This window comes from Serinus canaria, chromosome 15 (genome assembly GCF_022539315.1).
Source record: "Serinus canaria isolate serCan28SL12 chromosome 15, serCan2020, whole genome shotgun sequence".
Lineage (NCBI taxonomy): Eukaryota > Metazoa > Chordata > Aves > Passeriformes > Fringillidae > Serinus > Serinus canaria.
In genome coordinates, this window is record NC_066329.1 from 9,953,228 (window position 1) to 9,969,987 (window position 16,760).

The following is a 16,760-nucleotide window of genomic DNA, read 5'->3' on the forward strand; positions in this document are numbered from 1 at the left end:
GGCTCGGTGCTCCCGGTCCCCTCACCCTGTCGGTAGCTGTCCCTCCCTCAGGGGTCCCTCTCTGGGATGGGATCATCCCCCGGGAAGCGTTTTCCTGCCTTTCCCAGCGCCAGCAGCGCACCTGGCGGTGCCGGTGCCCGGGCCGGGCTGTGCCGTGCCCGGTGCCGGGGCTCGGGCGGGGTCGGTGGCTCCCGCCGCTGCTGAAGTGCTGGATAGCTACTGCTGCTGACCGCTGCCTTCTGCTGCTTCCCCAGGAGATGATAGAGAGCGATATCCCGTCCATAATGTCAGGAATCATTAGGAATTCAGGGCAAAACCACCACCTCTCGCAGGAGTACAGGTGAGGTTTTATCCGTCTCAAAAACGTGCACTGCACTGGCACAGCTGCCAACTCCTGCTGCCTCCTCCTTGCTTCCTAAGAAATCCTTCTAGCATGTAGAAATCCACTTTTCTTCTTCTTCTTTATTATTTTTTTAAGCTATCTGAATTATTCCTCCACTTTAAATAAGATTTGTAAGGCTGATGACCAGTTACAATGCATTCCTTATTCAGAAACATTCCTGTTTAAAGTATTCACAATGGTGGCATTTGGATGAAGGCTGCACTTGATAATCTTGGAGGTCTTTTACATCCATAATCATTCTGTGATTCCCTGATTTTGATACTAACCTGTATTTGATAAATACACCTCCAAAACCTTGGGCTGACCTCTCTCTAAGTTCTCTGTCCTGTGTGAGTGTTGCCACAGAAGGAGATTCTCGTTAAAATATAATAATTTAAAAGTTCCCTTTTGCATTGTTGTGGAGCAGTCATGGAGAGACTAAACAAGAGACACTGGAGGAGTTTTTAATTAAAACAAGCACTTGTGTAGCCCTCCAAAGCACTGACAACCTGTCAAAGAGCTTTTAATATGGGTGGGAACAAACCTGGCTTTGCCAAGAGCCTTTCATAATTTAATTTACCTGCACCACCGTGCTTCCATTTATCATTTCAAAGCATTGTTAGAGGTTACAGGAGGGTTCTGCATGAGTTACAGAGCCCTGGGTTATGTTAGGTTACATTTTGTCACATGATGCAAAGCTCCAAGAAATACAGAACACACACCACACGTCCCAGTTCTCACAACAAAACAGAAAGCAAACCAGAAGAAAATTAATTCCTTTTTTTTTTTTTTTTTTAATATAAAATGAGCATTGAGAGACTCCTTCCTCCCAGCCTGAGGGGTTTGCAACCTTTCCTGGGGCTGCTGCAGGTATTCTTCTCCTGGCCTCTCTCTATTCAAAATGCAAAGGCTGCAGCTCAGCCTCTTGCAGCTCAACAAGGGATTTGTTTTAGTCCCTGCAGCCTCTGGGGAAAAGGTTTGTGCCTCTGCTTTTGCTCTTTACCCAGGCACTGTTTGCTCGGGGCATTTTTCTTGGCTACGTAAATATTGGTGAAGAAATTATTGGGGATTTAAGGAAGGGTGTGGGTGAGAGGGACTTCTGGGGATGTGGATTTAAGGCTGGCTCTTCAGTGCCCTGCAGAATTCATCACCTTAACAAAGCCCCTTTTTTAGGGAGAGAATTGTTCTTTAACTCCGAGCTGCAGGAAAAAAAAGAATGCTTTTTGGGGGAGAAAGATAGAATTTCTCTTACTGGAGTAAAAATACCCCATAACTTTCTTCTTTTCCTCTTCTTAAAAACCAGTTTTGGGTCCTCTGTGAAACATTTGGAACTCAGTTCTCTAAAGTTTTTCACCCACTTGTGTTTTTTTTTAAACAAATTATTTGACCTCGTTTAATAGTGGCAAATTCTGATAAAAATGCATAAAATCTGAACTGCACCATAAATGCAGAGCAGTATTTGTCCTACTTCATGAGAAAACACTTTGGATTATGTAAAAGAAAATCTTTTAGACTGAATGATTTTAAGAAAAGAATAGACCTGTCAAATTCTATCAGCTCTGTTTACTCTCCTGCTGTCACCACAGTCCAAGACTGGAACCCACAGTCCTGAGTTCTCCATGGGGGAGCATCAAGGCTCCACAAAATGGGGAATGGCCTCCAATTAGCGAGTGGGAGGCTGGGGCTGTGCTGAGAATACTCTTCTGTCTCATTTGGAATCTTTCAATGGGACAGTTGGACTTGGAGGAGCCCCGGCTCGGCAGCGAGCAGGAAAGGCTGGGAAGGGAGGGGATCAAACCCCCAGACACCCAGCAGTCTGCAGGCAGATTGTGCTTACAGCTGGAAAACTTGGGATTTTGGAACTTTTAATTTATTTTATTATTATTATTATTTTGTAAAAAGGAATGTGGGAAAAATCTGATTTTAAAAGTGCAGCCCCAAAGCACCTGCAGTGAATTTGCTGTGGCTCGGGGTGGTGATGAGGTTTTGGCTGCTCTGTGAAACCCCAGGATTTTTTACACCCCAGTAAAATGATTTTAGGCAAAGATCTCTCCCAGCAGTGCAGCTGTGGGATATAAAACAGCCCAGGGATGATTAAGGGCCATCAGATCTCCTCTTCTGCCCGTTTTTATGGCACTGTCACTGCCTGGCTGCAATGCAAAGTAATTCTTTATTTTAGCAGCTGCCTCTCTGAGTTTCCTATAGAAAATACCACCATATTCAATATATTCACCCTTGTAGGGCTGACAAATATTTCTAATAATTCCATATTGCGTTTAAAGGAATGAAAGCAGAGAATTTTAACACACACCAAGATTTTTTAACCCTTAGCACTTCATCCTTGTTATCATAATTAATAATTTAACATGTTTTAGTGCCAGTATTTTGATTTTAAATCACAGCACAGGCAGACCACACGTTTTCTATGCAGTGGTGGCTCATGGTAGCTCCAGCACAAAGCTGTGCAAATTATAGGAGCCAGCTCCAGGCTTTTCCCATGGGATTTATGAGCTGATTCCTGGGAATCCAGGTTCTTCAGCTCCTGGGTGCTGTGGCCTTCAAGCAATATTTTGAATTGAAATATGGAATCTGTCATTTTGATTTTAAGATCTGATTCAACAATATTTGGTGTAAGGACCACATTTCTATTTTTTTGTGTTATTATGTATTTCCAGTTGATAGAAGCCTTGTGGGGAATTTTAAAGGTCTTGTAATGCATTTTCTATATGTTAAACAGGAATCAAGCTTTAAATTACCTATTTTTGATCAAAAGGTGTAAATCATTAATAATTCAATAGATTAGTGGATTATGTCATCCTTTACCCCATTTTCATTATCTCTTTGATTCTTAAAAAATTGTCTGTATTCATTACCTCATTAGTCTGATCAATTTTTTCCTTAATTACTTTATGTTCTCATAGTATAGTGTAAAATCAGATTAAGAGGCACAGAACTCCATAAATTCCAGACATGGCAGCATTCCAGTAGGGGAAAAGATGACAAATCTCTAATTTGAGCACATTTGTTGTGCTCTCATCTCTGGGTTGTTTTTTGCACTGGGGTTCCTGGAGAGGAAGTGACACCTCTGTCCCCTGGGATGGATGGATGGATGGATGGATGGATGGATGGATGGATGGATGGATGGATGGATGGATGGATGGATGGATGGATGGGAGTGTGCACACAAAAGGTTACAAATGCATCACTAACAACACCCTAATTGTTCCTGGAGAAAATGCCAGTGTCCATTCCTGTGACATTCCCGTGGTGTCTGACAGGCAGTGAGATAATGACTCCGAGGGCCCCAGGAATTCCAGCACGGGAGTGGCTTCATTCTTCCCCCCCCAGAAAAAAAAAAAAAAAAAAAGTGAGAAACCTCCAAGGAATCAGTCAAACTGGATTGATTTAAGTGGATTAGCACAACTGTTTCCTCAGCACTCCTGAAATGTGCTGATCTGGATCAGTAAAAATTTGTGGCTTTTGCTTCTCCCGGAGCTGGAAGGGCTGGTTTGGAGCAGCACCTCGGGGTCCTGTGAGAGCACAAGGGGCTCACCCCTTACCTCAGAAAGGCCAAAACAGGGAAAGAGAAAGGGAACTGGGATTTTTCCAGCATTCCTGGGGGATCCCAGAGGCTCATTGCACCCCCTGACATGTGCAGGAAGAGGAGCTGCTGCAGGCCCAGCGACTCAGGGGTCTCTGAGAGCCCTGCCCAGGGACAGGTTGGAGAGCTGATATGCCCTCCACCCTTCTCTGACACCTACACAAGGCTCCAGTGCTAATGAACAGCAATTCCCAGGGAAAAAACAATTTCCCAGTCTGACCATGGTCCTGGTTTTAACATAAAACATTCCTGTAGTGCCTGGTGCTTCAGCACCTATTGCTTGTTCTGACATCGGTCAAAGGGCTGATTTTTGAGTTGTTTGGTTTGGGATTTTTTCCCAAACAGGTTCCAGAGTCAGATCCCAGCTGTATTTGGCAAATCCCAGCCTAGGGATGGTTAGGGCAGAGCAGGGAATGAGTGGCTGGGGGTGCAGTGCTGCCATCACCTCTCATTTTCTCTTGGGTTTAAGCATTACACATTTCACTGTAATCCAGTTTCCACTGCAAACTGGTGTGATGGGGGCTGTAAAATGTGGAGCTGGGATGGATTAAAGGCTCCAGGAGTGCAGCTGTAGCCTGTTCTTAGTGCCAAGCACCTTTGCAGGAGATTTTTCAGAGAGTCCAGCATGGTGCAAGGAAAGGAGACCATCACCACCTGCCAGGTTAAATGATGATTTTTAATTTTTCCTCACTAGTTTTTGTTCTGATAATGCAATGTTCCTTGAGTTGTAGATAAGGAGGGACCCTCTTTATCCCTGGAAAGCTGCTTCATTTCTGTTCTGATTTCCAGCAAGGCCAGAAATAACTCAGAGATCTTGAAGACAGAGAGAGGGGTGGGATGATGGTTTGGGACTGGGTGTGTGTTGTGCCTTCAGGGAGGAATCACAGACCAAAAACTCTGGGAGCTGCTGCATAAAGCAGGAGAGGAGCTGGGGCAGAAACAAGTTGGAGGGGGCAGCTGTTTGTGAGTATGGAAACCAGAAAATAGTGGGGGGAAAAGCACCTGGGAGGCAGGAAAATGGAGGGGAAGGGCAGAAAGGGAAGGAGCAGAGTAGCTGGAATGAGGAGCTGAAGGAGATGGGGAAGTTGAATCCCTCAGTAAAACAGAGAACACTTCTCACCATGGACACAGCTGGAGAGCCACAATATAAATCTTTTCCTTGTCTTGCACATTAGAACTCTCTGTGCTTGCCCTGAGGATTTTGTGTAATCCCAGACAAAGGAAAACTCTTCTAGAAGAGGTTTTCTTTGGACTCTTCCTGACCAGTTGTCTCTGACTGGATAAACCACTGCAAACAGTAAATTAATTAAGAACCCATCACCCAATTCCTCCTACCTGTTGAGCAGTTGTGTCACCTAAACCTGGGCTAAAGACTCAGGTGGCAGTGCTGAAAATGGGAAAAACCCTTCCCATTGAGTGAGACTTAAAACCCTGGAATATCCCAATGCAGCTGTGGGGTTTTGGCCTGGCTCTGTTTCAGGTGGAGGTGATGAGTTATTGAGGAGATCCTTACAGTCTCCAGGCATGAGTTCAGCACCCCATGCAATGTGGGGGTGGATAATCCATGGATAATTCCCCTGGCAGTGGTTCCTAAGGTGAGGAATCACCATGAGCTCAGCCTGAGGGAAGGTGGCAAAGCCCCACTGGTGAGTTCAGACTCAGATCCAGCTCTGGTGTTAAATTCCCATGCGAGGCCAGGCCAGGAATGACTCCAATTCCACCTTGTGCCACAGCAGGATGCTCTTGATGAGTGGAAAAAAGGTGAAGATACCTTTAGGTAGCTGTGAGTGGGGATTTTGTGCTGCTGGCAGGCTCTGGTGAACTTTGCCAGGATCAGATCCAGAAAGGGGTCTCATTCCAAGGTGTTCCTGATCCAATTACCCTGATGGGATAAACATTTTGGGCAGATTGTAAAGACTAACAGTGCCAAGGAGCATTTCTCCATCACACCCAGTTTTCCAGGCACTTTTCCCAGGACCAGCATCCTGGGATACACAGGAGAATTGGGCTTTAAACCCTCAGCACCTCTGGATTCTCATCCTTGCAGGAGAGAAACAGAAGCATGGGATGTTTTACTGCAGAGAGCTGGAAGCAGAGGGGTAAAAGTGGAGTTGCATCATTTCATCACCCCCTGAAAAAACACCACCACCTTTGCAACACCTCTGGTGGGGCTGCAGCCTCTCCTTGCTGGGGTTCAGTGCCTCAGTGGCTGTTCCAGGAGCCCTGGGAATGAGCAGGGGAGGCTCAGCAGTGCATTAATTACAGCCTATCACTATTTATCTCATTTACATGCACTGAAAGGCTGCTTTTATCACAGTGCCCCATTGTGCCAGGGGCTGTGAACACCCAGCCAAAGGCAGGAGCTCTGACTCCTGGAGTTTGTCCTCCTGGAGTTTATCCTCCAAAGTGAGATGAGCAGGATGGTGGTGGGGAACTGAATCCAATCCCACCTGGTATTCCAATTTATGGATCTGTAGGCATCTTGGCACTGGCAGTTTTCAGGTCAGGAAGATTGAGCCCCAGGAGATGACAGTGTTGGTTATTCCTGTGCTTGGCTCTCTATTTTTTTGCAGTTAAATTAGAATTTCTTCACTGGAAGGAGGGCACACATTGAGCCTGTGGTCTGGGACATGTGCTGGGTTTATGCTGCAGAATATCCCCAGACTTTTAAAACTCCTCAGCCAGACAGCAATGGGAATTCTGTAAAATTTCACCCTCTTTAAGACATGAGAGATCTCAACATTGGTTTTGGAGGCAGCCTGAAGAATAATCCTTAAACTTGAAATAATGGAATATAGAATTATCAAATAATGGAATCACAGAATCCTGGAATGGTTTGGGTTGGAAGGGACCTTAAATATCTTGCTTCAACCCTCTGCCATGGGCAGGAATGTAATTCTGATTGAATTTGCTTTTCCCCTCATTTTTAATGGAATGCAAATCTGATAACTAGCAAATCAATTTTTAAAAAAGTGTAGTGAACAGGCTGAGGTGGTTTTAAAAGAACTGGGGAAGGGAAGGGAAGGGAAGGGAAGGGAAGGGAAGGGAAGGGAAGGGAAGGGAAGGGAAGGGAAGGGAAGGGAAGGGAAGGGAAGGGAAGGGAAGGGAAGGGAAGGGAAGGGAAGGGACGGGAAGGGAAGGGAAGGGAAGGGAAGGGAAGGGAAGGGAAGGGAAGGGAAGGGAAGGGAAGGGAAGGGAAGGGAAGGGAAGGGAAGGGAAGGGAAGGGAAGGGAAGGGAAGGGAAGACCATTGACTTGGAGAAAGACCCATTTGCACGCTTCTCTAGTTATTAAACACTATTACATCTTCATATCCATTTAAGACAGAGCCTCAAACAGTAACAGCAATTTCCCAGTCGATACCAGAGCCTTTCCTCGCCCCTATCCGTGTCCCTGGAGCGGGACACGCAGTCCCACCTTCCCAGGGCTGGAAGCATCCCGGGTGAGAGCTCGGCAGGAGCTGCGGCTGGCCGGGAATGCGGCCCGGGGAAGGGCTGCTCCGGCCCGGGGGAGGCTGCTCCGGCCCGGGGGCTGAGGCTGCTCCATCCCGGGTCAGGGCTGAGGCTGCTCCATCCCGGGGCAGGGCTGAGGCTGCTCCCTCGCAATCCGCTGGTTCTGCGTTTCCACGATGCGGGCGCTGACCCCGTTAGTGCCGCCTGGGCCGGCAGCGCTGGCGGGGCGCGGGGTGCCAGATGGCGAGGGGACGTGTGTTGTGTGTCGCCTGTCACTCGGGGCAGATTAATGGGAGGTTTGTAAAAAGGGAGCGGGTGGGGGGGGTGGGACAATTAAGCGGGGTCCCCAAAGACAAAGGGGCCACGTGCCGCGGGCGCGGGCGTTGGGCGCACAAAGGGCCCGCGGCTCCCCCCCCCCCCCCCACGGAACCAACTGTTGCGAACGACCCCCGAGCCTGCCCGGTTTTCAAATCATTTCATGCCCCTGTTTTCTTCCAATCCAGCCAATCTCCGAGCCGGCAGAGCCGTCACCTGATGGGGTTTGCTGCTTCTTTTTTTTTTTTTTTTTTTTTCCTTTTTTTTTCTTTTTTTTTTTTAAAGGATGGAAGTCCCCAAGCCTCGCGAAATAACGGCGTAACCATGGCAATGCTAATTATTGCCCTATAACTACAGTAGGAGAGAGAACGCGGGGTAGGCTGCGAGGGAGATTTGAAGAGGGTTTTTTTTTCTTTGGCTCTTGGTCCCGTGTTGATTTTTTTCCCCCCCCCTTTTCTCCTATACAAAATCTTTTTGCAAACAAGTGGCATTTCGCTTTAAAGATCTCCCCGGCAGTGGTTCAGGGAGCTTTGATAGGTGTTTCTGGAATTCCTGAATAGAGGAGCTGAAAGCTCCAGGGCAGGCAGGCACGGGAGTTCTGCCTTGCTCTTTTAAGCTGATTTAGAGTCGTGTAAAACATAAAAGATGCTTCAGCAAGAGACCAGATTTATTTAAGGTTTCTGCAGCATCACTTGGCAGCAAACACACATCCAGCAGCAGACACCACTTTAAGACATCTCTGAGAGCTCTTGAAAGCAAAAGGGTTTGAAAGCAAAATCAACAGCATCCAACTAAATTATGTTCTTCTAAAAGATAAAGATGTTTTCCTGGATCTGAATCCCTTTAGGTTTACCCTGGGTGTCTAGTGACAACTTCCTGACGTGTCCTAATTGCTGCTTCACTCCTCAAGGTACCAGTGACTCCTGCAATACTGTTCCACATAAATTAATTAATTTAGCCTTTCATTTGCAAGAGTTCTTTTATCGACTTTAACAGGGAGTTTGGACCACACAGGAATTTTTGAGTATTGTAAATATATTCTAATATTCCTGTTTTGTACCACATGCTCTATCAGAAGCAAAGCAAAACAGGTGATCTGGAGCATGTAAAAGGTGTCAAAAGCAGAGCTTTAAACCAAAAGCATCCTGTCACAGCTGTGCCTGCTGTTGTTGCTGGTGCCTGGCAGATGTGGTGCCTCCAGTCTCAAACCTTTCATTCTGGTCCTTTACTCTGTCAAAAACTGCCTAAAAATTGGTTTTTTAAGTATCAATAACTTCATGTATCTGAAAAGAAGATATCAGCAGTGAAGTTCTTTTTATGCAGCAGCTGATCTGTCACCACTGACAGGAGGTGGGAAAAGTTTTCCCAGGTGTTCCAGCAGCAGCAGCACACACATTCCCCAGGAGCTGGGCACACAGCTCCTTCCAAGGCTCTGGATTGCAGGGTTAATGCAGAATTATCAGGTTGTAAGTCCTGGTTTCTCCTCCATCAAAGCCAAACAAGTGAAAATTTCTGACAGATGTGAAAATAAGGAAAATCAGTCTGGGTTTGTTTCCAGGCAGTTTCTCTGCTGGGTTCCTGGCTTCTTCCCCTACAAATGCTCCACAAGAGGTTTTCTCAACCAAAATGTTCCAGGCTGGACAAAAGAACACAAGACCAGGTAAAGGGTGTCAGTAATCAGCTGTGAAACCACAGGGCACATCTGGATTTGGATACAGAACTCCAGCCCGGTGGTTCTTTCCCCTGACCTGCAGGAGCTTTGGCACCCATCAATCTCTTTCCAGGGACAACGCAGCAATTCCTGCTCCCTGTTAACCTCCCCTGCTGCTTTGCAGGCTCCTGGCCTCAGACCCATCCCAGCTGAGTGAGGATGAGCTCCCAGGGGATTTGCAGTCCCTGTCCTGGCTGACATCCGTGGATGTGCCTCGGCTCCAGCAGATGGCCAGTGGGAGAATGGATTTCAGCCTGGGGGCCCAGAGTGCCATGCTCCAGCAGACAGGTACTGTGGGATGGGAAATGGGAACTGGGAATAACTGCTCCTTCAACAGCACAACCTGCCCTTCCCACTCCCCCTCAGGCTCCCTTTTCCTATCCTTTTACATTTTTCTTCCTGTCTAAAGACCTGGAGCCTGTTGGCTTCTCATGAGGGCTCTGCTGGTGCCTTCTCCCCCTTCCAAGAGGGAGAGAACTCCAGCACTGGCAACACTCAGATCCCACGGGAATTTCTGTTCAGTGCAGCTGCTGGTGCCCTGTTGGGCTGAGGTATTTTAACTCCTGGGTTTCAGAGGTTTTCAACAGCTCTGAAATTAGATCATTAATCTTTTTGCTTTGTTTCAACACTGATAAGAGAACAAGCACCTCATTTACCTCACACCTCTTTCCTTCTTGCAACCTTGCAGCTTGTTTTGGTTGAACTCCTTTCTTTCCCTTGTGAACATCCTTTAGGTAAACACACATCACAGAGCTCAGAGTGTCACCCTGCCTGCCTGAGAGCACAAATCCAGCTAATGCTGTTGTTTCTCTTTTGTAAGACTCAGTGTCTATGTCCCCACCGCGGACTGTTAAACAGCTGCCGCCTCTCCTTCCCTGCCTAACGAGTTTTGGGAGCAGCTGATGTCATCTGGGCAAGCTGTGGAAAGCCAGAGAGGTTGGATTCTCCACTCCAGAGCTTCCCTGTGCTCAGCTGCATCTATTAACCCCCTTCCCTGAGCTGTGCTTCCATGGGAGCATCCCTTGCCTTCCTCTCTCCACGCCAGGTGCTGTGGGGAACGCGATGCACTCGACGCCCGGAGCGATGATCCACGTCCAGGCCAGCCTCCCCCAGGGAATCCTGGGCCTCAATTCCATTTCAACACATGGAGCCAATGTAAGAGCAGGCCTTGGAGGCTTGTTATTGCCCCACTTCCTGGGACAAGGTGGTGGCAATTCCTTGACTCTTGTGTTTCTCTCAGCAGATGAGTCCCTATGCTGTGGGTGGGCAGCTGTCCCCTGGTTTGCAAACACAGCAACAGCTCTTCCCTCCTCCTCCTCCTCCTCCTCATCCTCACTCCCAGCAGGTGTTTGCCCTGGCCCAGAACCCCCAGCAGGTACTGGTATGTGCTTGTTGTCTGTCTTGAAGTACCTGCCAAGATCAAATCTAGGTGTCTTTTAAAAGAAAACCAAAACGTCCCTGAACCCACACACCCACTGGACATTTTGCATCTGTCATTTCCCTTTTTTCCCTGTGCACACAGTGTAACCCAGCAGCAATCTACAACACATCCTATGGGACACAGCCCCACTATTCCCAGCCACGCCTGGCTCCCCACTCTGCCCAGGAACTGCACCCAAAGCATTATCCCAAGCCCATCTATTCCTACAGGTGAGTGGGGAGCAGGAAGCACATTGCCTACAGCCTGTCCTGGGATGGCTGTGACACTGTAGTCCTTTGGGAGGGAACAAAAATCCCCTCATCCATGCAGGAGTTGTGTGGAAGCTGCCTCTGAGGGGTGGCAGGAGTGAACAAGCAAATTCCTGGAGAGCAGCACAGTGGGGGAATAACAGCACAGAGGAGTAAAATCTGAGGATCACGGGGAAGTGGTCACAGCACCAGGCCTGGCAGAGCCCAAGAAGAAGGGTTTGGAGAATCCTTTTGGGAATGTGGTGTGACTCTTGGGGATGGGGCTGGGCAGGGCCAGGAGCTGGACTCAGTGATCTTTGTGGGTCCATTCTAAATCAGCTTTTCCTGTGATTCTGTGACTTCTGAGCCCTTGGAAACAGGAATCCCAGGATCCCAGCTGTCTGTGTCTGAAGAGGTGGGTGCAAGGTTGCTAGACCAGAAGGAGATATGGAGTGATGGAGTGACAGGACAAGAGGAGTGAGTTCCCACTGCCAGAGGCAGGGTTAGATGGGATATTGGGAAGGAATTCCTCCCTGTGAGGGTGGTGATGCCCCGGCACTGGCTGCCCAGAGAAGCTGTGGAAGTGTCCAAGGCCAGGCTGGACATGACTTGGAGCAACCTGCCCTAGTGGAAGGTGGCCAGGGGTGGAACTGGGTGAGCTTTAAGGTCCCTTCCCACCCAAGCCATTCCATGATTCCAAGCCATTCCCGGGTTTCCTGCCTGCAGCTGTTTGATCGCCATGGCGCTGAAGAACAGCAAGACCGGGAGCCTGCCCGTGAGCGAGATCTACAGCTTCATGAAGGAGCACTTCCCCTACTTCAAGGTACCTGGGCATTCCCCAGCTTGGAAGTGCCACATCCCAGCCCCCTTTCCCCCGTGGTGTGGTGGTGTTGGGTCCTCAGGACGAGGTGAGAGATGAGAATTTGACTCCCAAGTTCTCAGAAGGCTGATTCTATTCTATTCTATTCTATTCTATTCTATTCTATTCTATTCTATTCTATTCTATTCTATTCTATTCTATTCTATTCTATTCTATTCTATTTTATTCTATTCTATTCTATTCTATTCCATTCCATTCCATTCCATTCCATTCCATTCCATTCCACAACATTCTATTCTATTCTATTCTATTCTATTCTATTCTATTCTATTCTATTCTATTCTATTCTATTCTATTCTATTCTATTCTATTCTATTCTATTCTATTCTATTCATATACTAAAACTATACTAAAGAAAGGATACATGAGAAGGCTAGAAAAGGATGACAATCAAAACCCATGACTGACCAGAGAGTCTGACACAGCTGGACTGGGATTGGTCATTAAATAAAAACAATTTTCATGGAACCAATCCAAGATGCACCTGCCACATTGCAAACCAGCAAAACACAAGGAGAAGCGATCAGAAAATTATTGTTTGCATTTCTTTTCTGAGGCTTCTCAGCTTCTCAGGAGAAAAAACTCTGGCAAAGGGATTTTTCAGCAAATATGCTGGTGACAGCCGTGGCTGGTGACTCCCATTAACCCCTTCCTGCCCCTCGCAGACTGCCCCTGATGGGTGGAAGAATTCCGTGCGCCACAACCTGTCCCTGAACAAGTGCTTTGAGAAGGTGGAGAACAAACTGAGCGGGACCTCCCGCAAGGGCTGCCTGTGGGCCCTCAACCCCGCCAAGATCGACAAGATGGAGGAGGAGATGCAGAAGTGGAAGAGGAAGGATTTGGCTGCTATTCACAGGAGCATGGCTAACCCAGGTAGGGCCCACATTCCCCATCCTGCACATCCACGGCACCGCTGCCTCCGGCGTTACTATTGGGGGAATATTTTAATATTGAGTCATATTTAATGCACTTTTCATAGAGAAGCATTTTAATGCTGTTTCTTGCCTGTTCTTCTGCAAAACTCTCCCTTTCCGAAGACATTTTCTTATTTATAAAAGAGAATTTAATATTATTTATACTATAATATTATAAACATTATGTAGTTATATCTATTATCTATATAATCTAATATCTATCTATATAGATACATATATAATATCTATCTATCTATCTAAAATATATTATATTATATTATATTATATTATATTATATTATATTATATTATATTATATTATATTATATTATATTATATTATATTATATTATATTATATTATATTATATTATATTATATTATATTATATTGATATAATCTATATATTATCTATATCTATATATCTATACCTATAGATTTGTATTATATCTAATATTATCTATAATATATTTATTATTTATATCTTATTTATTTAAAATTCCCCCCCCTAATTTATAACATTTCTTATTTATAAAGAAATACATTTTCTCAGCTTTGATGAGCTCGGTATTGACAAAATCAACTGGAGTTTTTTGGCTACAAAATCAGTAACATGCAGCCAGTGATAAATTACATGTTATTTGTTTAAAAGCAAAAGGGCCACTGCAATAGTCAGGAGTTTCTTGTAGTTATTTGGGAGACAAGCAGATTTTTTTTGTACTTACAGATGAGCAGAATTCTGAGTGTTTCTCTGACCACAGAGTTCTGCAGCTGGGAGTGAACTGACACCAGGGGTGGCTGGGCTGCTCTGCAGTTTCATGATCATTGCTTTAGCTCAGTCAGGGATAACCATGGAAGTGGATTTGGGGAAGGAATTAGGTGGCATTTCTTTGCTCCCTGCATGGTCACAGCCATGGGTCTCACACGGTGACAATCCGTTCATGCCATAAACGCAGTTGTGCTTTGGGCAGTCCCTGCTTGAACAGACATGTTAAAGCATCTCTTTTCCTCCTTGGAACGGGCAGAGGAGCTGGACAAGCTGATCACTGACAGACCCGAGAGCTGCAGGAGGCCCCACAAGCAGACAGAGCCCGAGGGGCCCCCCCTGGGCCGCATCTCCGTGTCCCAGCTCCAGCCCCAGCCCATCATGACGCTGTCCCTGCAGTCCCTCCCGCTGCACCACCAGCTCCAGACCCAGGCTCGCCTCGCTCCCAACTCACCAGCACCTGCACAAACTCCTCCTCTGCACACCCTGCCTGACATGAGCCACAGCCCCCTGCCCCAGCACGCCATGGGACGTGCCCCGGACTTCCCAAACGTGGCGGTGGACATGAGCACGGAGGTGGATGCTCTGGATCCCAGCATCATGGATTTCGCACTGCAAGGTACGGGGGGAGGGCAGAGCTGGGGTTTGTGGGTGTGTTAACGCTGAATAAACAACCAGGATCCTCAGTGGGATGTTCTGGGATGGGGCTGGGTGTTAGCATCTGCAGGGTGACTTCCCGGGTTGCCCTCAGTGGATTTTGTCCCTGTGCCAGGTGGGACAGCAAAGCACCTTCCTGGCTCCAGTGGGGGGAAGCAGGGGTGTCCAGCCAGCTGGATCTGGAATACCACATCTCTCTGCCCTGGGAAAACAGAGCTCTGCTCGTGCTTTGGGGTCCTCCTTCTGTGCAAGTAGAACTTCTCTGGTTTGTGGCAATGCCTGACATGGTCCTGGGTAGAGCACAGGTAGAGAGGTGCTGTCTGGAAAGGTCTGTAAGCAGAGGATTTGGTGATAGACACACTTGCTGCCCAGAAAAACATGGAATCCCAGGAATTGGGGGGGATCAGAAACAGAAAATCTGGAATCACAGGATTTGGGGGGGATCAGAAACAGAAAATCTGGAATCACAGGATTTGGGGGATCAGACTTGCTGCCCCTTGCACCACCATGGTCCCACCCTCGAGCATCAAATGAAGCCCTTTAGTCCCGGCCCCGGGGGACCTGGGGATATGCTGCTGTGAGCAGGATTCCATCTTTTCCAGGGAACATTTGGGAGGAGATGAAAGACGACAGCTTCAGCCTGGACACCCTGGGTGCCTTCAGCAACTCCCCCCTGCATCTCTCCGACTGCGAGCTGGGCACGCCCGGCCTCACGCCCGTGTCCAGCGGCAGCGACCGCTCCTTCTCCGACCTGCAGGTCACTGGCCTTTACACCACCTACACCACCCTGGACAATGTGGCAGCTGCTCAGTACATGAACCCCCAAGGCAACAAACCCATCCCTCTGCTCTGAGCTGGGCACCGTTCCACGGATCCCGAGGGACGGTTCTTCCCCGTGGTTAAAATCCGACCGGGAAGCTCCAAAGGGCTCGTCCTGCTTTGGGATGTGTTGGCTGCTTCCAGCATGTGAGGCCAAAATAAATCAAGCTGGGACTTGTAAAACCACTTTCCCCCATGGCAAGGGCATGGACACTTGTGTTGTGGGACTGGGGAGCTCTCCAGAAGGACCTGGAAGGCAGCAGGAACTTTCACTGGAATGTAACTGAGCTAAAAATCACCCAGTTAAGGGAATTAAATTTATTCCACACCCTGGTGGAGCTGCTGTGTCACCACTGTCACAGAAGCCACCACAAGCCAAGGGGCTGGCCAGCCCCAAGTTGGTTGATTGTGCCCTGGTGAGTCATTTTTAATTAATTTGCCAAATTGGACAAAGACCTCCCCCAGTTCCTGGAGACGTTTGCACCACTAACACTTTTCTGATGTAACTGTAGTTAATTTATTGTTAGGAGGTAGGAAAACGGAGCAAAACCACTAAAAAAGGAAAACTCACCTCCCTAGCAGACCACTGTTATATCTAGATTTGTAAAAGTCCTCACCCCTGAAGGAAGTGGTACTACTGAACTATTAAACTGATCACTGGCTAGAGGATTTTAGGAATTATGCCAATTTTTAGGATTTTTTAAAAAAATAGATTTATAGTCTTGTGTATTGTGCTTCTGTCTATTCTTGTGCTAGGCAGTATTACTATTTGTAAATTTATTTATATTTATTGTTATGAAAAGAAATTATGTGAACTGAGCACTGTTCAATTTGTATAATGCTGCAGTAACCTGTTTTTCAGCCACTAAATTATTCATCATCAGAACCACAACCATCTTATCACAGTTTTTACACTACATTTCTTTAATAAGCACTTTTGATACTGTGAAACTCATGCTTTTTAAAAACTTCAGAGACCAAATATTGCCACTGTACCTTTCATAATAGTCTTTGCTAATTAACTAAAAAACCTGATTCCAATGTAGCTTTTAAAAAAACATTTCAAACCCTGCTTTGTACTTGTTAATATACATTGCAAATAATGAGATGAAACATCTGAAATATGTTGGAATTTAGCATTTAGTCTACTTATACCTCTGTGAGCAAAAAGTGATATTTATATCTTGGGTTTTGTCTGTTCCTGTGCATTCAGAGAATTTCCTGGTGCTGTATCCAGGTGCTCCCAGGCTTTTCTCTCCCACACCCATCCATGGATTAAAGCTGGAGGGTGCAGGATGCTGGAGTGGCCCCAAAGGGCACTTTCTTGCTTGAAAATATGAACACCAGGGGCTTGGAAACATCTGTGCCTGTATCCTCCCAGAGCATCCCTCCATGGTAACCTCTTCCAAAGGGCACCATGATGCTCCATGTCATAATTTATTGTCCAGGGACAAATGTGATGAATGATCCTTTGCTGTGACTGGTGTCACCTACAATGTCTTTGCTTTTTTAAATAAACATTTCTTAGCACTATGCCTGGGGCATTCTGGATGTGCTGTGTGGTGCCTACTCTGGTGTCATGCTGGGCTTTCCCAAGCT

At 46.9% G+C, this 16,760-nt stretch overlaps 1 protein-coding gene across 2 annotated transcripts; it reads left to right on the forward strand.

The window, feature by feature from the left end:
• The first annotated feature begins 257 nt into the window (after positions 1-257).
• Positions 258-15,195, forward strand: FOXN4 (forkhead box N4). 2 transcript variants are annotated; one of them, XM_050980547.1, is made up of 10 exons: positions 258-340; positions 8,337-8,344; positions 9,599-9,748; positions 10,506-10,615; positions 10,704-10,835; positions 10,983-11,110; positions 11,855-11,951; positions 12,674-12,881; positions 13,945-14,304; positions 14,945-15,195. In XM_050980547.1, exons 1-10 carry the CDS (start codon positions 258-260, stop codon positions 15,193-15,195), a joined length of 1,527 nt encoding a protein of 508 aa, XP_050836504.1. The 2 variants fall into 2 exon arrangements, with proteins under 2 accessions (XP_050836504.1, XP_009090653.3); XM_009092405.3 differs by lacking the exon at positions 8,337-8,344 and having other exon boundaries at positions 9,585-9,748.
• Positions 15,196-16,760: the final 1,565 nt, after the last annotated feature.

Coding starts and splice junctions, on each gene's coding strand:
- FOXN4 (XM_009092405.3), top strand. CDS start 258: ATGATAGAGAGCGATATCCCGTCCATAATGTCAGGAATCATTAGGAAT. Junction 11,111..11,854: donor AAGCCCATCTATTCCTACAG/GTGAGTGGGGAG, acceptor TCCTGCCTGCAG/CTGTTTGATCGCCATGGCGC. Junction 12,882..13,944: donor CAGGAGCATGGCTAACCCAG/GTAGGGCCCACA, acceptor TGGAACGGGCAG/AGGAGCTGGACAAGCTGATC.